General features: G+C 44.6%; 1 protein-coding gene and 1 long non-coding RNA gene across 2 annotated transcripts; both read left to right on the top strand.

Moving 5' to 3' along the window:
• The first annotated feature begins 3,214 nt into the window (after positions 1-3,214).
• Positions 3,215-16,651, top strand: LOC146758105 (obscurin-like protein 1). The gene is made up of 4 exons (XM_085518325.1): positions 3,215-3,476; positions 12,820-13,067; positions 13,291-13,403; positions 16,543-16,651. The coding sequence occupies exons 1-4, from the start codon at positions 3,313-3,315 to the stop codon at positions 16,576-16,578; spliced, it is 561 nt and encodes a 186-aa protein (XP_085374451.1). The 5' UTR covers positions 3,215-3,312; the 3' UTR covers positions 16,579-16,651.
• Positions 16,652-19,386: 2,735 nt separating this feature from the next.
• LOC146758104 (uncharacterized) lies at positions 19,387-23,189 on the top strand. Its single transcript, XR_014935393.1, has 3 exons — positions 19,387-19,472; positions 22,071-22,230; positions 22,590-23,189. It is a non-coding gene; the product is annotated as an uncharacterized LOC146758104 (long non-coding RNA).
• Position 23,190: the final 1 nt, after the last annotated feature.

Raw genomic sequence — 23,190 nt, 5'->3', positions numbered from 1 at the left:
AAAAAGAATAGGGTGCAGTACCCCAAAGACCCACTTGAAAGGGAAGCAAAACCAGCCCCTCCTGAAGAATACTCTTGCTGCCGAGAAGATTATACACCCCATGGCTCGAGGCAACCGAGTCGATGGGCGAGGCAGAGGAGATAAAACATGTGGAGGAGTCTGCTCCATTATGAATGAATCCAAAGATTTAGGATCCAGAAGATACCCCAAGACTGGAAATAACTCCCCCGAGCAATTAAAGACTCACTACTGCAGTGGGAAAACTGCCTATCTAAAACTAGCTCAATTGATAATAATATTAAGTCTCATTAATGAGGGTTGGGGTACAGAGGTACAGACACATGAGCCATTTAAGTGGTCCCTAATCAGAGGGGAAGATCAGAAGGTGATAAGCACAGACGTGACCCCAGGCGCTCCCATCCTTAAAAGTCAAGTATGTGACTTAGTACCAACACAACCATGCCTGAATCGCAAGGCAATCTATGCTTGCCCAGCATCAAATCCAGGGAAAAGTTATTGTAATTACCCAGGGGAATATTATTGTGCATACTGGGGTTGTGAAACGGTTTCACTGGGATTTCTGCCAGGGGGGGGACAAGATGAATATATAACAATTAGTTGGGGTCCCTCAGGTTGTACACCTCCGACTCATGGGACTCACTCTGGTGAAGTAACATGCCAACATTTAGAGATAAAAATCCTTAAAACAGAAAACACAGTGTGGTGGATAGGAAAGACTTGGGGGGTACGAATGTGGGAGCCTGGAAGAGACCGAGGGGGCCATTTCCTTATTAAAAAAGAAAGAGTTCCGCCAGACCCCCCAATAGGTATAGGACCTAACGTAGTAATAAATAACAATCAGAATAAGACAGAAGCTGTTACTGTAGGCCCGACCGAAGCAAGCCCTTATATTACCGAATATGGCACCCTTTGGAAAATAATTCAGTCTAGTTTCAAGGTGTTAAACAACACCTACCCAGAATTAACTAAGGAGTGTTGGCTATGCTATGATATAAGACCCCTTTTTATGAAGCAATAGGGTCCGTAGCGAAGATTAGGAGAAGAAATGGGACTAACCCAGCAGAGTGCCTATGGAAAAAGGGAAGGCCTAATGTTCCAGGGATAACTCTAGCACATGTTACTGGAAATGGTGTGTGTGTGGGAACTGTACCTCTAGAAAAACGACATCTATGTAATAAAACTATAGAAGTACAAAGTCAGGAGAAACCCTCAGACTGGCTCCTACCCGCAGACAATGCTAAATGGATATGTGCCAAATTAGGGGTCACTACATGCTTATCAACTAAGATATTTAATCAAACCACCAATTACTGTGTACAAGTAATTATAGTTCCACGAATCATATATCACCCTAAAGATTATGTGATCAGTCAACAAGAAACCTCTGAACATCACCTGATTAAAAGGGAGCCATTCACAGCCCTAACCGTTGCAATGCTATTAACTATAGGAGGGGCCGGGCTGGGGACTGGAGTAGCATCTTTAATAAACCAGCCACAGGGACTGAAAACCCTTAGACAATCTGTGGATGAAGATCTACAGAAAATAGATGAAGCCATCAATGCGCTTACAAAATCGGTACGGTCTTTATCAGAAGTAGTGTTACAAAATCGAAGGGGGTTGGATCTTCTCCTATTGCAGCAAGGGGGACTATGTGTGGCTCTTAAAGAACAATGTTGCACCTACGTTGATCAAACGGGGGTAGCAATAGATACAATGGCTGAACTAAGAAAACAGTTAGAACAAAGAAAAAGAGCCCAGGAGTCTCAAAGAAGTTGGTATGAGAGTTGGTTTAATGGTTCCTCCTGGTTCACTACATTATTATCCACAATAATGGGACCAGTTATTATGATAATATTAGGTTTGACCTTTGGACCCTGTATTTTAAATAGACTAATCGTTATCGTTAAGAACAGGCTAGAGGCAGCCCACCTAATGGTAATTAGAGAAAGATATGAACCCCTTGATGGGGAACGAGAAGAGGATGCTCTAGAATGGAGTCGACAAGAACTAAAACGGTTTAATGAGCAAAACAAAATAGTACAATAAAAGAAAAGGGGGGACTGTGATAAAATGTTTGCTCATTAAGACCGGGATGTGGTAGCATTGTGGTGGAGTGCTTGTTCATTAGGACCGGGATGTGATGGTGGAATATGGAGGCCACAAGGGTTGCAGAACACTCTAATTTTATGGGTAGATTGTGTACTCTGCATAGTTACAGGCAAAGCGCGCCCCGATGGATACAAAGTTTCACGGAAGGACCAACCAAGGAACGACACACCAAGTGGAACGATCACGACCGACCAATTAAAGGACAATACACTCGGGATGGACCTTACAAAAGAAGTTGCAAGGGGCGGGAAGGCGCGGCAGTTGGAGGAACGAGGATTCCCCTGTCGCCCAGCGCTGAATTGCCTTTTTGTTTTACCCGCTACAATTAATAAAAGTTTCTAATTGGAACATTATCGGCTCATTGCTTGTAAATTGATGACACAGTGAGGCTGGAGTGCATGTTGTACGTGCAGCCTTTCATGGCAGGAGAAGCAGGAACTTCTCCTAGTAGTACACTGCCTTTTTACTATGCCTTTATGTTGGAGGCTGCATCTGGATAGGTGAGTCTACTACTCACAGTAAGAGACCTGGTAGAGCTGACTATTCCCAGAGCTCAAAGTAAGATAGATATCTGCAAATCACACACAAAGAACAAAGGACTGCGTTGGTGAGCATATTTCCTTTGTGCCTTTGACAGTCACAGTTGTGGCAATGGTAGAGGCCATGAGGAGTCTGTTCAGGAAGCCAGGAGTACTGTTCTGGGTCATGAAAAGGCAGCCAGTGGTTTGACTATCGCATGTTTATGTGTTTTGATGTTTCACAGTGGGTCTTAAGTAAAAGGAACTCAGGTTTTGGTTGCCTGCAGGACAGATGCTCTTTTGGGTTAAATATGTTTGCATAGTGACTTGCAACCATGGGACTGGTGTTCAAGGACCCTCTTGGTTCCTTCAGTTCCTAGGTTCTTTCTTGCCTAGATTTGACACTTTGTTTCAACAGAAGAGCTGATATTCTCTAGTGAAGGCTATTAGTTTGGGCACAAGTGGTAACCTAAACCTGTTCCAACCTGTACATACAAACCTGCAAGATGGTCTCATTTCAGTCCTTCTGTTTTTCTTTTCTTCCCTCAGAGCCAAAACCTGTGTTTATAAACCAGGAGCAGGTGCAGAAAGAGGTGAGTGCTGCCCTGGCAGCAAGTGCCTCCCTCAGCTGTGAAGTAGCACAGGATCCAACCGAAGTAAAATGGTACAAGGATGGAAGACTGCTTGCCTCCTCCAGAAAGTTCAGACTGGAATCTGTGGGCAAAACACGGCGTCTGGTTGTGGAGCAGCTGGAGAAGAAAGATGCTGGAGAATACATCTGCGAGGCTGCTGGCCAGAAGATGACCTTCAAGTTGGAAACAACTGGTGAGCATTCGCTTTGGGAGCACTAAGCAGCTGTTTATGTGGCTGAGAGGAGGACTGGCTGTCTTCTACCCTGTGGGCATGGAACAGCCACAATTCCCCCTGAGGGAATATTTGAATATATTAATTCCATTGGCTATGTTAGAGCTCATCATGAGGTCAGCTGTTGTTCTTTAAATGCTCGTGTCATCAATTTATAAGCAATGAGCCGATAATGTTCCAATTAGAAACTTTTATTAATTGTAGCGGGTAAAACAAAAAGGCAATTCAGCGCTGGGCGACAGGGGAATCCTCGTTCCTCCAACTGCCGCGCCTTCCCGTCCCTTGCAACTTCTTTTGTAAGGTCCATCCCGAGTGTATTGTCCTTTAATTGGTCGGTCGTGATCGTACCACTTGGTGTGTCGTTCCTTGGTTGGTCCTTCCGTGAAACTTTGTATCCATCGGGGCGCGCTTTGCCTGTAACTATGCAGAGTACACAATCTACCCATAAAATTAGAGTGTTCTGCAACCCTTGTGGCCTCCATATTCCACCATCACATCCCGGTCCTAATGAACAAGCACTCCACCACAATGCTACCACATCCCGGTCTTAATGAGCAAACATTTTATCACAGTCCCCCCTTTTCTTTTATTGTACTATTTTGTTTTGCTCATTAAACCGTTTTAGTTCTTGTCAACTCCTGGGCTCTTTTTCTTTGTTCTAACTGTTTTCTTTGTTCAGGCATTGTATCTATTGCTACCCCCGTTTGATCAACGTAGGTGCAACATTGTTCTTTAAGAGCCACACATAGTCCCCCTTGCTGCAATAGGAGAAGATCCAACCCCCTTCTATTTTGTAACACTACTTCTGATGGGACCACTTAAATGGCTCATGTGTCTGTACCTCTGTACCCCAACCCTCATTAATGAGACTTAATATTATTATCAATTGAGCTAGTTTTAGATAGGCAGTTTTCCCACTGCAGTAGTGAGTCTTTAATTGTTCGGGGGAGTTATTTCCAGTCTTGGGGTATCTTCTGGATTCTAAATCTTTGGATTCATTCATAATGGAGCAGACTCCTCCACATGTTTTATCTCCTCTGCCTCGCCCATCGACTCGGTTGCCTCGAGCCATGGGGTGTATAATCTTCTCGGCAGCAAGAGTATTCTTCAGGAGGGGCTGGTTTTGCTTCCCTTTTAAGTGGGTTTTTGGGGTACTGCACCCTATTCTTTTTCCCACTGGTTATACACTTAAGTGATGCTGGTAAGGATCTAAATTCACCCCCAGGTTTACCCCCTTCTATTAAAATTTCCACGGCCACTCTGAAGGCTAATAACCAATTTGTGTATCCCTGTTTCCGCAGTGGGTCCACTACCTTTCTAAAACATATCCCAACAGTTGCATTCACAATAGTCAAAATATTCCCTTCTACATTAAATTCTATACTGATACGTTTATACAATCATTGTTAATTCATGTTCTCATTTTCCTTGACGGAGGGTTTCGTGACAGTTTTACTTTCAAATCACCCGCTGGACTAGTGACTCTCCATTCGTGATTTTGTACTGGACCCTTAACACGACTAGCATGTGTCCATCCTTTTTCAGCAGTTCTGATGGCAGTATTGGTAGTCAATAACACCAGATAGGGACCTTCCCAGCGAGGCTGCAGTGTGGTTTCTCTCCAGGTCTTTATCAGAACCCAATCTCCAGGCTTTATTCGATGGAGGGTAATGTCCAGAGGGGGTCTTTGAGTCAATTGTCCCTTTTTCCACAATTCCTGTTTATACTTCATTAATTCCGTGATATAAGCTTGAATGTTCTTATCTACCACCCCCGGGTGATCTTTAGGGGTTCCTGCATCATATGGCATTCCGTATAACATTTCGAAGGGAGATATTCCTATGTCAGCCCGGGGCTGGGCCCTAAGGTTTAAGAGGGCAAGGGGAATGCATTTTATCCATGAGAGCTTAGTTTCTAGTGTTAATTTGGCCAATTGCTTTTTTAGTTCCCCATTCATTCTCTCTACTCGCCCTGAACTCTGTGGGTGCCAGGGAGTATGTTCTTCCCATTTTATTCCCAAGGCTTCAGCTATATTTCTAGTGATTCTTGATGTAAAGTGTGGTCCTTGATCTGAATCTATTACTTCTGTTACCCCATACCTAGGGATGATTTGCTCGAGTAATATTTTTGTTACTACCTGAGCTGTTGCTTTAGTTGTGGGGAATGCCTCTACATAATGTGTGAGGTGGTCTATTATGACTAATACATATTTATATCTTCCTACTTTAGGAAATTCGGTAAAGTCAATTTGGACTCTAGAAAATGGCCTAGTGGCCAAGGGTCTTCCCCCCATAGGCAGTTTTCTTTGTACGGCTCTGTTTATCTTTAAGCACGTAATACATCCTTGAGTAATATGTCTAGCTAAATTATGTAGGCCTATACACATGTACTTAGTGGCAAAATGATCTATTAAAGCTTGGCTTCCCCAGTGGGTCCGTTCGTGCAACTGGGTCAGCACCTGAGATGCTATTGACTTAGGCAGTACCTCTCTCCCGTCAGCTAGATACCACCTCCCTTCTGTGTTTTTAGTTATTCCCATTTGATTCAGTTTTTGGTTCTTCCTTCGGTGTAAACGAAGGGGCCTCATCATGTGTCAATTCTTCCTGCCTCTCCTGCCTCAGGACCAGTTCCCTGAGGGCAGCTTGCTTAGCTTCTAGGTCTGCTGCATTATTTCCTCTAGTCTTGTAATCGGTCCCCTGTTGGTGTCCTCTAAGGTGTACCACCGCTATCTTCTTTGGTTTTCGTAGGGCCACTAAGAGTTGCTTTATTAATTCTTGATGTATTAAGTCCTTTCCTTGGGAATTTATCAATCCCCTTTCTTCCCAAATCTTCCCAAAGGTATGTATTACCCCATAACTATATTTGGAATCGGTATAGATAGTGCCCTCTTTTCCCTGTAATCTTTTTAGTGCCTGTAAAACAGCATACAGCTCGCAAGCTTGAGCTGACCAAGTGTTACTCAAGGGTCCTGATTCCAATACCCGGAGGGTCTTTCCATCTACTATTGCATAACCTGATCTTCTCTTTCCCTCCACTACTCTAGAGGATCCATCCACAAATAATTTTTCCCCTTCTCTTAATTCTTCTTCTTCTAAATCTGGTCTGATTTTTGTTTGTTCTTCTATCGTATGTAAACAGTTATGAATGAGTCCCACATTTTCGGGTTTTCCATATAAGAATTCTGCAGGATTCTGGAGACTTGTGGTCTCCAGGGTTAAGTTAGGGGCTTCCAGTAAGATACCCTCATACTTTAGAAGACGAGAATCAGATATCCATTTTTCAGCTTTTTGTTGGAGCACATTTCTAATATTGTGGGGAGATAGTACCTTTATATTGCTGTTAAAAGTAATTTTCCTGGCTTCTTCTACCAATAACGCACACCCAACAATTGCTTGTAAGCAAGTGGGCCATCCTCGGCTCACAGGGTCTAATAATTTTGACAAATATCCAACGGGTTTCTTCTTCCCTGCCCAATCCTGTGTTAAAACCCCATACGCTGTACCACTGTCTATGTTAACGAATAAATAAAAGGGTCTTTTTAAGTCAGGCAGGCTCAAGACAGGGGCATTGATGAGATCCTCCTTCAGCTTTTGTAGATTCTCTTCATCTTGTCTATCCCACTTTATTAATCCATCGGTACTGAGCTTTTGATATAGGAACTTTACTTTACTGCTATAATTTTCGATCCATTGTCTACAATATCCCACTAATCCCAGCAATTGTCTTATTTGTCTCTTATTGCTTGGCGACGTCAGGGACAATATTCCTTGTATCCTTTCAGGATCTATCTTCTTTTCTCCTTTACTCAGGTAATGCCCTAGATATCTAACCTCCTCTTCCACAAATTGCAATTTCCTTTTTGATACTTTAAGTCCTTTCAGTCCCAAAAAGTTCAGCAATTTAATACTTTCTTTCCGAACCTTTCCCTCATCCTCTCCAGCAATTAATAGATCATCTACATACTGTATTAATTTGGTATCAGGATCTAGCTGATACTCTTGCAGGATCTGTTCTAGGGCTTGCCCAAACAAATTAGGGGATTCTGTGAAGCCTTGGGGGAGTACAGTCCACCTTAATTGCTGTTTTCTGTTAGTATCTGGGTCTTCCCACTCAAATGCAAAAAAAATCGCGGCATGTCTCATCTAAAGGGCAAGCCCAAAAAGCATCTTTTAAGTCTATGACACTATACCACAAGTTGTCGGGCCCTAATTTACTTAGCAATGTATAGGGATTAGCTACAACTGGGAACCTAGATACAGTGCGCTTGTTAATTTCCCTCAGATCATGAACCAACCGATATGTTCCATCAGGTTTCTTTACCGGTAATATAGGGGTATTAAATGGGGACATACAGGGTTCCAGTAATCCTTTGCTCACTAATCTATCTATTTCTGGTTTGAGACCCCTCCTTCCTTCCAGGGAAATAGGATATTGTTTTATTTTTACTGGGATTTCAGGATTCTTGATTTTTACCGTGAAAGGGGGTATTTTTAGTTGTCCCACACTCTCGGGGGTATACCAGACATCAGAATTGATCTCTTGTTCATCCTCTACCCTAAGAGGGCAGAGTTTGATTCTCAATTCTTTATTCTCTACTTCTAGTCCTATGCCTAATGCAATAATCAGATCCCGTCCTAACAAATTGAACTCCGCTTCAGGCAGTATCAAGAAATCACCCAACCCCACTTTGGACTCTGCTTCTATCATTACATTTTTAACTATTCCTACTGTAAAAGGTTCTCCCTTTGCTCCTATTACTTTGGTAGTTTCCCGGGAAGGTTTGCATCCGAGGGGGATCTGTTGTATAGTAGACCTTTCTGCTCCTGAATCTACTAGAAACTCTACCTCCTCAGCTTGGGGACCAATTTTCAATTTTATCAAGGGCTCCTGTTGTTTCTGGGTCCCCAATATATAGAGCCCCTGACACCCCTAGTCTTCTTGGAAGGACTTTTCGTCTCTCATTCTAACCCTGCAGTCCCTCTTCAGGTGTCCCTTTTTCCTGCAATAATAGCATATTCTCTCCTCCTCCCTGTTTTCAGGCTTCCTAAATTTTTGCTGTCCTGGAATTCGATTTTGCGTCCATCCCCCCATTTTCCTTTCCAATTCCCTACTTTCTCTGACCGCTGCTACCATCATCCTAACCTGCCTATTATGTCTTTCTTCCTCCCTTCTTACATATACCTTCTGAGCTTCCCTCAAAAGTTCATCAAGCCCCCGATCCTGCCAATTTTCTATCTTTTCTAGTTTCTTGCGGATATCTTCCCAAGCCTTAGCTACGAACTGTGTTTTGAGCAGAGCCTGGCCTATCGGTGTATCGGGATCCAATCCTGAATATAGTTGTAAATTCTTGCGTAACCTTTCTAGCCATTCAGTGGGTGTTTCCTCCTTCTTTTGTCTTTCATTAAAAGCTTTATTTATATTCTGACCTCTTGGGACTGCCTCCCTAATGCCCTGGATAATGATAGTTCGCAGGTCCTGCATGTGAGTCCTATGATGTTGATTTTGATGGTCCCATTGCGGATTCTGTAAGGGCCATTTAATATCCGCAGCGGGCCCGTGGGCATGTTGAGCATCCCAAATGCGCATCCCTGCACGCCTAATCATACCTCTCTCTTCTGCTGTGAACAGTATACTTAGAATAGATTGTAGTTCCTCCCAGGTATAAACATTTGGCCCTAAGAACTGATCTACTCTGTCTGCCACCCCCAGGGGATCTTCTAGTATATTACCCATTTCCTTCTTAAAATCTCTAACATCCCCTGAATTTAAGGGCACTGATATAAACCCCATCTGAGGTTGTGGACCTCCCATGGGCATTTCTCTTAAAGGGTAGAGGTTATTTTGTCGTGCCTTTGCCCGTGTCACAGGCCCTCTCCCTTCTATCTTTTGTACTTCCGCCTCTCTCGAATCCATCTGCCCATGATCCAACTGAGGAGGAGAAGGTAGGGGAATTGCTGGTGGTAAAGCATATGGTGGGGGTCCCACTAAGGCCTCCTCTTCCCTTCGAGGTTTACGTTTTTCGACATCTTTTTCTTTTCGTGTCAAATTAAAAATGGGGACTCCTAAACCCTCTGGACGAGTGACCCATACTGCTGCATAGTCACTTTCTTCTTGATTGAAAGGGGTTTTGGAGTTTACCCAAAAATTTAATTGCTGTTGTACCCAATCTTCATTAGAACCATACTTAGGCCACCATACTGCCGGGCCAATTTGTTGTCCGCTCCAAATTTCTATACAATAATAAATCATCTTTGCCTTATCTTTATTTCTTGTTCCTGGATAGTGCGTCCAGGCAATTAGCATGAACCCTAGAGGTGAGTCCTTAGGAATGGATGGTCGTTTAGAAGGGGTGGGTGGTTTAGTTTTACACTGCCCCATCTCGTTCTTTACTTCTTGCTCTCTTGTTTTATTCAACGTCTGTAGCTCCCCCTAGTGCCCGTAGCTCTAGGGGAACACCTAAATAATAATCATCCCTAGTGCCCGTAGCTCTAGGGGAACACCTAAATAATAATAATCATCCCTAGTGCCCGTAGCTCTAGGGGAACACCTAAATAATAATCATCCCTAGTGCCCGTAGCTCTAGGGGAACACCTAAATAATAATAATCATCCCTAGTGCCCGTAGCTCTAGGGGAACACCTAAATAATAATCATCCCTAGTGCCCGTAGCTCTAGGGGAATACCAAAGAATAACCCTCCATAGAGCCCGTAGCCCTAGGGGTTGTGGTGGTGAAAGGGTCCCGCTTATACCCTGTACCCACCCTTCGGCGTGCCCTCACTCAGTGTTGCATTCACTCGCTTCCCCCAGGTCGTGGCCCACGCCCTCGCGGGCAATGGGAACCGCACTACTGTGGGGTCCACACTCGCTCGGGTTAGTGCCGGCTGCCGGCCCCCCTTCACAAGCACACAACACTCACCACACGCCGGATTCCCAACCCAGACCGGACTATACTCACCTGTCCTGCGTCTTCGTCCGGACTTTCGTGCACGAAATTTAAAGGGTTAACCGGTTTTTCCTTGCCTTTGTGTTTTAAATTTTGGATCGTCGGCGGGAGTAGGGCGGGAGGATAGGAACCGAGGCCGCCTATTTAGGCGGGGCGCCCCCTCAGGCTCATTCCTACGCCAGTATTCCCGTCCGAGTCACGGCGCCAAATTGTCATCAATTTATAAGCAATGAGCCGATAATGTTCCAATTAGAAACTTTTATTAATTGTAGCGGGTAAAACAAAAAGGCAATTCAGCGCTGGGCGACAGGGGAATCCTCGTTCCTCCAACTGCCGCGCCTTCCCGTCCCTTGCAACTTCTTTTGTAAGGTCCATCCCGAGTGTATTGTCCTTTAATTGGTCGGTCGTGATCGTACCACTTGGTGTGTCGTTCCTTGGTTGGTCCTTCCGTGAAACTTTGTATCCATCGGGGCGCGCTTTGCCTGTAACTATGCAGAGTACACAATCTACCCATAAAATTAGAGTGTTCTGCAACCCTTGTGGCCTCCATATTCCACCATCACATCCCGGTTCTAATGAACAAGCACTCCACCACAATGCTACCACATCCCGGTCTTAATGAGCAAACATTTTATCACACTCGGAGTCTAGCAATGTGGGGAAGTGGACTGCTATTTGCTGTTGAGCTTTAGGCTAAGAAGCCTGATTTTAGAGGACCTGACTTCCCCTTTCCCTTCCCCTCTCCTCCCCTTCTCCCTGGACTGAGCCTGCATGGTTTGAGAATGATTTCAGATCAAGGTAAATGAGGAATAGCCATGTGAAAACCTGTTGTTTTACTGCACTATAAGAGACACTTAGTCAAAAGACAAGTGTGTGTTCCAAGCTTGAGATTGCAGGAGATCCTAGAAACAACTCAGCTGCTCAAACCTGTAGTCTGGCTGAATATTTTATTGTCAGTTATGGTCATAAAAGGTCATGGGTAAGTTGGTCCTTCTTGTGATATACTTCTAGGCTTTCATCAGGGAAAAGCTTAATTAGTCCAAATAATCATAGCAGAAAGCACACCAAGAGCATGAGAGTGAAATTTATACTTTCTTGACGTGAAGGAAAATTTTACCTGGTTCTGCCATTCCCCAAATGTTTGTTTCCTTATGACAAGAAGAACTTTGCAAAAGTAATTTTTTTTTTCAGTCTTGTGTGCAACACAAAAAGGGGTAGAATCTAGGAGGCCACCTGAAATGTTTTTTCCATCTGGAAGGATCCATTTAAGAGCACCCATGGACCTGGTTATGAACAAGTTTTCTTCTTTGCAAAGGCTGTTGCTTAATTAGCAGATACTGTACCTGGGAGAGTGTGAAAGACAGAACTGTTTTTCTTTTATTGTCTCAAAGTTTGCTTTCTTGAGGCCTTTCTGATGATAAGACTCTGACAGGCAACTGCTAACTATCCAGGAGGGTGAATGGTGGGTGTTATCGTGCCATCCCTGCTTAGGACTGCAAAGATAAGCAGGAACAAGACAAGCAGTCTTTTCCAGGGGTGCTGCTGGGAGGAGCAGACCCCTGCAGAAGGTGGTAAATCTTGTGTCTGGCAACAGAGACCTCCAACCCTTGCTGGCTTATCTGTGGGACAGGAATGTCAGAAAAGTTAGTTTTAAATCATTTTACAAAGAAGTGTTTGTTAAGAAGAAGAAAAACCCCCACCGAAATGGGGGATAAAAGGCCCTCGCTAAACTGGGGACTTTGGAGACAAACTCCCAAAGACACCTTTGACGGAGAATTCCCTGAGGGGAAAACTTTGTCGGAAGAACCCCGGGACCGGCTTGCTGCGGAACTCCCTGGCTGTCTCCCATCCCCTGCGGCGATCAGACGAGTTCCTGAGATCAACGGACCTACTGTGTACCTCGCTGGACCCACGGTGGTGACTATCTCGCTCTCTGCAAAGACTCCTTGCTTACGTTTCCTACTTTTTCTATCGCCTACCTTCCCTTCCCCATCTCCCTAAAAATAGCTAGGACAATAATAAACTGGTTGGACCAACATTTGAACCGTTGCTTCTTAATCTCACGCCGGGTATACACATATCAAAGAACCTTGCCTCCCTCCTACAAATTGGAGCGAGACAGAGAGGAAGAGGGAAGTAAGTTGTTTTGGAAGTCCTGATGCTATTCAAGCATTCAAGGCCAGGCTGGATGGGGCTTTGTGCAATCTGGTGTAGAGGGAAGCATCCCTGCCTACAGCAGGGGGGTTGGAACTGGATGATCTCAAAGGTCCCTTCCAACCTAAACCTTTCTCTGATTCCTTTGATGATTCTGTTTCTCAGCTGCTGGTGTGAGATCTCCAACCTCTCCCCGTTGTCTTTCAGTGCGCAGATGAAGCTGGTGAAAGGTCTGCAGCCCCTGGAATTCCCTGAGAAGGGAACTGTCACCTTTTCGGTGGAGGTGTCCCATGAGGATGTGGAAGGGACTTGGCAGAAGGACGGCGTGCGGCTGAAGCCTGCACCAAATATCACGATGGGTGCCCAGGGGAAGAAAGAAGATGACCTTGAAGATGCAGGACTCATTTCCTTTAAAGCAGAAGGCATTAATTCATCGGGGAGGCTCACTGTGACAGGTATTGGTTGGTGCAAGGTGTGATTATCTGCTCTTGTCCCAGATTACTTGAACAGCAGAACCAGCTTTCCTTCCAGCTGCAAAGAATGTTATGCACTGGGCTATTGCCACCAGAGTATCCGTGAAATATCAAGAGGATTGTTGTAACATGATTGTATCTAGCACAAGTAATGATAATGTGCTCAAATTCCAACTAAATCCACATCCTTCTTTCTCCTTCTCAGAATTGCCTGTGAAAATCAGCAGACCATTTGCAGACATTAGCGTCATTCAGAAGGACAAGGTCACGTTTGAGTGTGAGCTGTGCAGGCCCAAGGTGGACATCAAGTGGTTCAAGGTATGGCATGTAATGGTATTTTCATTTCTGACTTGTCTGGAAATGAATGAGAGCCTTTAATTTCACTTCCAAGGGATGCGAGTCTGAGCTTTTGCTTGATAGCTTTTGTACTGCTCTCTTTTCTTTATGCTCTTTTATTTGCCCAGATCAGCACTCTTTGTTATTATGTCCTGAGTTCATTTATCAAGTTGAAATTGAAGTTTGTTTTGGTTTTATTGTGAACTTTTTAGGTCATGCTGCACAAAATATTGTTGGTTGAACTACAGTACAGTCTTGAGCTTCAAGTCTAACACAGAAATTCTCAGCCGGGATTTTGTAGCCTTGTTGTGAACTGGGTTTTTGGGGTGAAATCTCAGTTTTCTTTGCACCTGACAGTGTGAGAATTTGCTCTGGCACTTTGTGTACCTCCGCGGTGCTCAGCTGTTCCTTCCCTTACTTGGGGATAACGTCATTTATTCAAGGTGATGTCCAAACAGGCTTGTTAACAGTCCTCTGCAGTGCTTTAAGCTGTCATAGGTCAGCCAGAATTTCTGCATGTTCTATAGCCATTCCTACATGTTGAAAACACTGCACTGTGCTTAAGCTTCAACATATGTTCCAGTAAGCACAGTTCCATTAATTCTAGGGGAGTGGGTGAATTAAGCATAGATCTGAAGGCTCCCTTTGCTCAGTGCAGAGATGGAAGGACTAATGGAGATCTGACTTGATATTTTCCCTTCTAGGATGGGAAGGAGCTCTGTCAAAGTAAAAAAGTGGGCATTACTTCCCAGGGAAATAAGAGAAGTCTCATTATTCACAAGTGTGAATATGAAGATCAGGGAACATCCACATGCTGAGCAGCCTAAGACAAGTTTAGGTAGTTGGCAACAGGAGTAAGGGGGCTCAGGAGGACACTGTAGAGTAGTGTGAAAAATGAGCAAAGAGAGTTACTAATTGATGCCTCTTGGAAAGTAGTCCAAGAGTGGTCCTCTTCATAAACTCTCCTCTTGTGTGTGGTTTTATCTTTCCGTGCAAGTGGCTTTTGGTTTGATTCAATTGCAGTGTAGATCTCTGCATTCCTGTCCAGTTTTTTGTTTGTTGTTTTGGAGGAGAATTAGCACAAAGGGAAGCTGTTGTGTTAGAGTGGACCAGGGTGCTGTATGGCTTGTCTCTAGGAAAACTGCACAGAGAGTTGTGTGCCATGAAATATTTGTCTTCTGTGGTCCGTGTCAGCAGTGTCAGAGTTAACACCTGTCTGTGGCTTTGTGCCATTTAGTACATAAACCCACACTTGGCAAGTCAGAGAACACTACCCTGCGTACTGAGCTATCAGCCAGCATCTGGTAGAGGCTGGGTAGAGCAGGCAGGCCTCCTCTAAGTGACAGCCAAAGGGCCTGTGAATGCCTCACCATGTCCGTGCTTCCCTCTGTAACAGGGAAGGTGATTCTCACAACTGGGGTAATAAACTGTTCCTGATGCAATGAGGTGTTCATAACAAGTGATGTGTAGATCTCCCTTATCTCATAATGTCTTTTCCTGCCTGCAGTGAATATGCAGGATACTGGATCATATACCAGCTTCTTTGAATTACTGCTCATGTCAGGAGATAAAATCTGCCTATTCTTTGAACTAACACTGGCGAGGGTTAGTTATTCTGGCTACCGAGAGAATGGCACAGCAGACTAAACTCTTTCTTTTCCTTCTTTGTCAAATGCCTTTTCATCCAACTGCGTGTCCCATAGATATTCAGAGCAGTGTTGGCTGAGGGAAGTGGAAATATTTATCTCCTGTGTGTATCTGCCACCCTATTTAGGCATGTCCCTCCTAGCAGAGTGCAGAGATTGGAGGAGTTGGATTAGGCAGTGGTTTCCCTTTTGCTCACAGAACCACTTGTTCTGTGGTCTCCCAGCTACCCTGTGCCCAGTGGCCTATGCAAGATGGAGCGGAAAAGGCACATTTTATGAACAAACAGGAACCTTTCTGGTCAGATTAATACCTGTGCTCTTTTAGAGAGATTTAGGTACTAGAGGTTTTATGTACTGGAATAGGCTCCTCAGAGAGGTGGTTGAATCGCCATCCCTGGTTGTGTTTAAGAGCCATTTGGATGTGGTACTCAGGGATATGATTTAGTGTAGGGTTTCTAGAGTTAGGGTACTGGTTAGGCTGTGGTTGGACTTGATGATCTTCAATGTCTTTTCCAACCTGGGTAAATCTATGATTCTATGCAGGAACTCTTCTCCTGATGTTAATCCAAGTTGTATCCAGGCCCTTCAGAAGGAAAAGGATATAGCAGCACAGAAATATGGTCTGATTCTGACATAAATAAGTGCAGACCTGGAGAGTTAAAAGGGATTGTGTGATGTTCAAGGGATTTTGAAGCAAAGATGTCCCCTAGGTAAGATTTGTGGCTGACATTCCCCATACATTGTTTGTGGGCACACAAGCTAAGGAGAGACTAGTGATGAGCATGCAGAGAAGCCAATGGTTCAGACAGGTTTGTAGTGACACGACATTGTAGAGTTCTGTCTCGTTCTCCTTGGCGTAGTTTGGAAAATAAAGATGAGGTGATTGGTGGTAACAATATGGCTTCATCAAGGTCAAGCCAGGGCTGACAAACTTGGTGGCCTTTCATGATGGAGTAACAGCATCAGTGGATAATGGGAGAGCAACTGACATCATCTACCTGGACTTGTGCAGAGCATTTGATCCCGTCCTGCATGACATCCTGGTCACCAAAGTGGAGAAAAATGGTTTTGATGGATGGACCAGTTGCAGGATAGGGAACTGTCTGGATGGTCACACTCAGAGAGTTGCAGTCAATAGGTCAGTCTCCAGGTGGAGGGTGGTGTTGGGACCAGTGTTCTTTAACATTTCTGTAGGCAACATGGACAATGGAATCAAATGCAGCCTCAGCAAGTTTGCAGATGACGCCATCTGCAAGTATTTGGAGGTAACCAGCTGCAGTGAAGTGAGCAATTTCAGTGCCTATTGCTGATGGTGGCAGTGAGTTCAGAAGTCACACTGAATTGATGGTACCTGTTTCCATTCTGACAAAGGCTGTAGTTTCAGCTGACTTCCCGAGGCTGCCATACGTGGTGGTGACGCAGCCTTGGGCTTGTGCGTTTGCATGACTCCCACCTTTCCTTTCTGTGTCTTGCAGGTCAGCTGGTGCTGGAAGCGGCCGGTATCTGAGTAGGAATGAAGGTGAGTGCAGGAGCAGCTGCTGAGGGGAGGAAGGAAGTCCATGCTAATGAGCTCTGAAGCATCTGCAGGTCCAGTACAAAAGGAGGCAGCAGTGATGCAGGGGGCTCCCCAGCAGGAAGCTGGCTGATCCAAATGCTTGCTGAGAGTTTGCAAGCCCAAACCCTTATGGTCTCTGTAAGGGTGGCTAATAAAAAGATGTTAACCAAGATGGTGGTAAATAGTCAAAGGTTATTAGCAAAGGGAAACTCACCAATATCGATGTTTTGACCAGAAAGCTGAGGCAGTCTCAACTGGGGAGCAATCTCCAAGAGATGCTGCCTCAGTGGTGGTCAGCCTTTAAATGAGGTCTCAGAGGAGGTGGAGTCAAGGTCCACCCCTTCTGGGAGCACAGCTAGATTACTCTCACCTGTGCTCCCGCAGCTGACCCAACACTTGCCTCAGCTGATTAATCAGAGGTTCAAGCTGTGATTTCCCATACAGTCTCAAAGCTGAAGGCAGCATCTCCTTGATCTGATGGTGGTGTGCCTGAGTGAGGGAGTGATCCAAGCTGGATGCAGAAGAGTCATCTTAATTTCTCTGCTATTTTACTTCAGATGACACCTATTGGGTGTTGGTTTCTTAAAATTTGGATCTAGGAGGTGGCCTCTCCCTTTGCTTCTGGTGAAAGCACAGAAGTGCAGCAGGAGTAGAAGACAAAGAGGAACACCAATTATTTGATTCAAATGTGTAACTGTGATGGAGATGGTGAAGAACAGATCCGCCTCAAAGACATGCTTGATCACATAAGGAATGAGCATGTGATCCAAGACAGCCAGCGTGGCTTTAGCAGGGGAAGGCCATGCCGAACCAGTCTGGTGGCCTTCTATGATGGAGTGATGGCATTTGTGGACAAAAGGAAGGAACAGATGTAATTGACCTGGACTTGAGCAAGATCTTTGACATGGCCCTCCACCACATCCTTATCTCTAAACTGGAGGGATGTGGATTTGACAGGTGGACCACCTGGTGGATAAGGGATTGGTTGAAAGGCCACAGACAGAGGGTGGTGATTCGTGGTTCGATGTCCAGGTGGAGGCCGATAACAAGTGGTGTCATCCAGGAATCTGTCTTGGGACCAGTGCTTTTTTACATGGTTATCAGTGATACCAATGATGCAATCGCGTGCACCCTCTGCTGTTTGCTGTTTGCACACAGGTGCACACAAAGGGGTGTTTGTGGAAGGTGTAGGCACGTAGGTGTTCCCAGGGGTGGTTGGCACACGTCTGTGAATGCAAAGGAGGGCACACGATGCAGTGTGTGCATGGGGGTGTGCAAAGCAGGCAGGGTGGCACACGGGTGTGCGTTTGCACATGGATAGGGGAAGGCTGGGGTTACAGGTTGACCTGTGCTGAGGTGAGTGGGAGCTCACGGTGTTGCTCAGTGGTAGATTTGTTCACACTGAGTGCTAACAGGAAACTCGCACACCCTTTTTGTTTCAGCTGTGCCAGCGCTGTGATCCCTTGCTGCTGGGGTGGGGTGTTGGAATGATGGTGTGCGTGCCAAGCTCCCATCTCTTGCAGGAATCAAGTGTAGAGCAAAAGGGATGTTTGGGCCAGGTGACTGTAAGAAGGCTGGCTGCTTTGGATGATGGCAGCTGATGGAAACAGGTGCTCTGGGGACCGTTCAGCTTTTAACAGAAGACAGGGGTCCTGCAGCAAGAACGACTAGGTTCTCAAATGGCTTCAGAAGTGCACACCGAGTACATCCCCGCAGACATTTACCGGTAGGCGGCTCTTGCAGAAGAAGATTCAAGCAGCAGAACCTTTTGCTCAGCTACAGCACACAAATGCTACAAAAGCAGGAACAACCCGCAAGCTCTGGGTCTGTTTGTCTTGCAAAGGCATGCACTAACTGCGTTTGATAGTACCCCCATCCTTGATTTCCTTCCCTGCTTCTTGTCTGATGGCACTGCTGAGCCAGGAACAAGCTGCCCAGTGTGGCAGAGCATGGTGCAAAGCTGTGCTGGGACCTCCTCCCCTTCCTCTGCTACAGATCAGTGCCCCACACGTGCCATTGGGATGCTCTGGCACGGGATGTGCCTCCAACCCAAAGCTCCTTCCCACCTCCCAAGGAAAAACAAAGCAACCCAAGCATCTCCAGCAAAGCGGCCCAGCAGACAGCAGGGAATGCAAACAGCTTCTGACTGCTCCCCTGCACTCCCGTCCTAAGTAAGAGACCCTACGAGGACTGGCTGGGAAATCAGTGCATGACACACGTGAGTGTGCACAGGATTGTGCAAAGCAGTGGGGTTCCACGAGTTTGTGTGTGTGTGTATCTCTGCTGTTATGAAAGCATGGGAAGACTGCCTTACTGAGTCCCAGATAATTACTTATCCTCAAATGATTTTTCCTGGCCAAATTTAGAGCCACTCACAGGTAATCGAGACCAACAGGCTGTTGTTGCACAGTCAACAGGCACAATCTAGATGATCAGCTGAGGAAAATAAAGCATCATGCCAAGGGTACTAGATAAGGGAGCAGCTTGAGATCTGCATATTTATGTGATACTCATGGTGTTAGACAATATTTGCCTAGAGAGGTCACATTGAATGAAAGCAAAATATAAGATGAATGAAAATATACACAGGAGAAGAAGCCTCTGAGGCTTCTGAAGTGTTATGACCAGAAGACATAAACTCTGTTAAAGCAAACATTTCTCTCTATTGTTTGTGTTATTCCAGGCAGGCCTTGATTACCGCCTGAACACATGTTGAGGAAGCCCAGCTTATGCAGCACCAGAGCTAATCCAGGGCAAAGCATATATTGGCTCAGAGGGATGTAGAGCGGTGTTTGTTTTCCCCTCTTTCCCTTCCCTCTCCACAGAGCATTTAAAGGCAGTGGAGCTCAGGTAGGCTCTCTTGGTTTCCCTTCTGAATTCTGCTAGGTTGCATTGCTTGGTAGCTCTCAGAAGCTGTCAGTGGCCACAGACTAGAAAAGTGCAATTGGTCTCAGTTCACACAGCTGGCTGGTTTGTCTCAGGCTAATCCTGAACTGCCTCAAGTGACTGCTTTGGGGCTCTACAGAACAGCAACTTCAGAGATCTCTTTCTATTACTAAGTTTTTGAAAGAGCAATTTGCTCTGTTAATTATCCATCATTTATGTGCAGTCTGTTTTGTCAGACTTGTCTTTAGCTTCCAAGTTGTATGTGAAGACTTGTTTGCACTGTAATGCACAATGTACTAAAAACTGAGAGATGTAAATGCAAAGAGTTTTTCCAGCTTTGATTTCATGTCTGGAATTTTGGAACCCACTGCTTGCAGTTGTTAATCTGTCCAAACTGGTCTGGTTTGGAATGCCCTCATCCTTCTTGAATCGCTCTGCTGTTAAAGGCAGAGCAATTCCTACAAGTGCCATGGCCCCACTGTTGTTCTAATTCTTGTTTCTTTGTTTTCCACACGCTGCTTTTCAAGCCTCCTTTTTCTTTACAGTCAAAGTGAGAACTGCACTGTGAGGTGTCTGAACCTTGTTGTGCCTCTACATAAATAGAACAGCAGCAAAGCCTGACAGGTGACTGTGCTGACAGCTCTCGTAGCCAGTAACACGTAACTGTGCTAAATCCCTTGTGACGGCTTTGATTTCATTTTTGCCAGTGAAATCCTTGTAAAAGGAACTGCAGCAGTGTGATGAGCTAAGGTGAAGATGCTGGTTTTAGTAGTGCTCTAAGCTGAGTGGAAGGGCAATTGAATGAGGGTTATATGCTTTCTCTGGGACAATAAGGCTTTTTTTCCTGAGGGAAAGAGCCAGCTTTTCATGGGCTATATGTGGGCTTTGGCAAGGGCAGACAATCCAGTCTGTCAGGAAGCCATTTGAGGTGCTTCAGGTTTGTAAGCTTGTCTTTTAGTTTTTCAGGCGGATATTTGGAGCATGGGTGTAGTGCTGTATGCTCTGCTGTGTGGGTTTTTCCTTTGGATGATGACAATATGATGGCACTCTACAGGAGGATACCAGTGGGTATCAGTGGTGCTAGAATACACTGAGAAGGGAAATAGCTGAGCTTGACAAGAGGCCTTGCTTTTCGGATGGCAGAACATGCTGAGCTGTGGGTAGAAAGGCCACAGCACAGTCTGCTGAATATTGTCCCTGTTTTTGCTGCTTTGTCTACCAGTATTTTGTGGATTTGGTTCTACACTTGGTTGGCCTATGTGGCACTGTAGCCTAATTCTGTACCATGATAGCATACAGAATTTAAGGAGAAGTATTTTCTTGCCAATGGGCTGGATTTTTTGTATCTGGTTCTTCAACTGGCTGCTCCCTATACTATCTGTAGTAAAAATATAGACACATCATTTGATTTCCCTGAAATGAATGTTCCTAAATGCCAGCCCTTCTCATGTCTACAAAGAGCAAAGTTCTGCATTTGCTATTAGAATTTCCTCTTCCAGAATCAGGAGGAAATGTAGGACCCCACAGATTGCCTTCAGAATTCAACAGTTAGTTGTGTTTCCTTTCGGAGAACTTAATCAGAATGCAGTATAAAAATTGATAATCTCATGGGTATTAAGTTGCAGGCTTGCTATTTCTGCACTGAATTTGTTTTTATTTTACATGGTTGTGATCTGAAAGTTGCTTGAAACGCAGGCACCTCGGCACTGTTGTGTAACTGAATTTCACACATTATAGATCTTGAAATATAAAACTCTGACTTGTTTTCAGTCTGCTGCTTGAGTCTAATCAGGGTCATAGTGTCTGTGTGAAGTGGAGTATGTGGGGAGATTGTTGCTGCAGATCCTGGGAAGTTGCTGTGTATTTGCAGACAATGGCTGCTGTTGGTCACTGGGTGCCACTGTTGCTCTGAAGAACAGCTGTGCTGTGCATGCAGCACAGCATGCTGTGCACGCCATGGAACTAGGAATCAAGAAGAGATAGAAGCGTCACTTCTGCTCTAGTAAAAGGTCTCATCTGCTGACAGGCTTTTGTACTTGAATTCAGAACTCAGGACCTGTTGCCATAGAGGAACTAGTTGCTGAAGTTGGATGACTCTTCCTGTTTACTCCTTGTAATATGTAGCCATAACACTAACTATTTAAAAAACATCTGAAATCATGGCTAATTATTGACTGCTGCACAGCAGAACACTACCACGGTGAGATTGGGCTGTGAGATGACTTGAAAGCTGTTTCCTCAGTATAGGTCTTATTCGTGCAGCTGGGACACCTTGATGAAGACTGTGTAACAGCTTTCTGTGTTTCACAACAAGAGAGAGTAGATCAGCATTAACGTCAGACGTAATAAACGTATGTCAGTAATTCTCTGTATTTAAGCCCGCTACTACAGTAAATAACCTTACTGTATTAACAGACTCTAACACTCACTTATTCTCAAACATGAAATATTTCACACCTTTCAGAGGTAAGGTACCACTGCAGAACTTCATAGTCTACCTAATAACTACATTTCTGAAGTTCACATTTATTCCTTTTTTCTCCTTTAATTGTGTTTTCTCAGCCTTTCTGTTATATTCTACCATGCTGAAATCCTTATGAATCTCTGGAAGTCCAGGCAGACTCAAAACAGAAACTGATGGATGAACAGCAGATGTCACATGCTGGCTTAACTCCCTGCTTTGAAATATTTCACTAATAGGTGGAAAATATCAACACGTCAGGTAGGACAACCAAGCAAATTTGGGGAATTACAGTTCACAAATACTTCAGAAAATGAATTAATTCCAGTAACTTTTGAAAATAAATGGGAAAAGCTGAACTGAGTGCTGCTAGAGATGCTGTATAAATGTCAATAATGACATTCCAAGGTGTAGAAGAGATTTAAAACATGATGGGTACTCTGGCATTAAACTGAATCTGAAAGTTGTCTCTTGCAATTGAGTTGTCTTTCTATTAAATAGAAAGTGGTAGAATTTGAAGGATTGTTAAGATTTCCATATAACCTTAGTAAGACTAGATATAAAATATAAGTTTTATCTAGGCGAGATCGTTTGTGGAGTCACTGTTACTTCTTTTTTAGGTACAGGGAATAAAGAGAACAATCGACCTACAAGGGAAAAACGTTCTTCCGTTCACGTCTGTGATATTTTCACAGTCTTAACTCAAAGGACTTCTAATGCCTGATAAGTAATTCAAGCTTATTATACTACACTGAGTCTGTCAAGCATTGTACCCACGGTTCTCATAGTAGTCAAAAAGCTGCTGAAAATCCAGCTGAATGTCGATGCTCCTTGGAGCTGGGCTGGAACTTGCCCCCAGAAATGGGAGTCCAGCTGAAATGCTGTGCAAACTGAATTAGTAGGAGCTTTGCCATTCACTTCAGTAGAGAGATTCTGGCACCAGCTTTAGTTTTCACTTCCAGCAATTGTACAATACACTAACTTTCAAGCAAAAATGAGAATAGTCTGCTTCTTTATCTCAGACATATTGTGTGAATCAGCTGAGGCCTGAAACTACCCTAATGTGATCAGACGTGAAGGTTGCACATCAAGGGGAAAATATGGCAGACATGCAGAAATTTTCTTTGTACTGACAATGTTTCTGAAGAGATCTACATCCTCTTGTTTTCTAGCAGAATTACGACCAGTTGTGGCAACCTATCTCTTGCTTCAGTCTAAGAA

The sequence above is a fragment of the Coturnix japonica genome, chromosome 17 (genome assembly GCF_054131305.1).
Source record: "Coturnix japonica strain WE chromosome 17, WE-NBRP24, whole genome shotgun sequence".
In the NCBI taxonomy this organism is placed as follows: Eukaryota; Metazoa; Chordata; class Aves; order Galliformes; family Phasianidae; genus Coturnix; species Coturnix japonica.
This window is presented reverse-complemented; position numbering and strand designations above follow the sequence as displayed.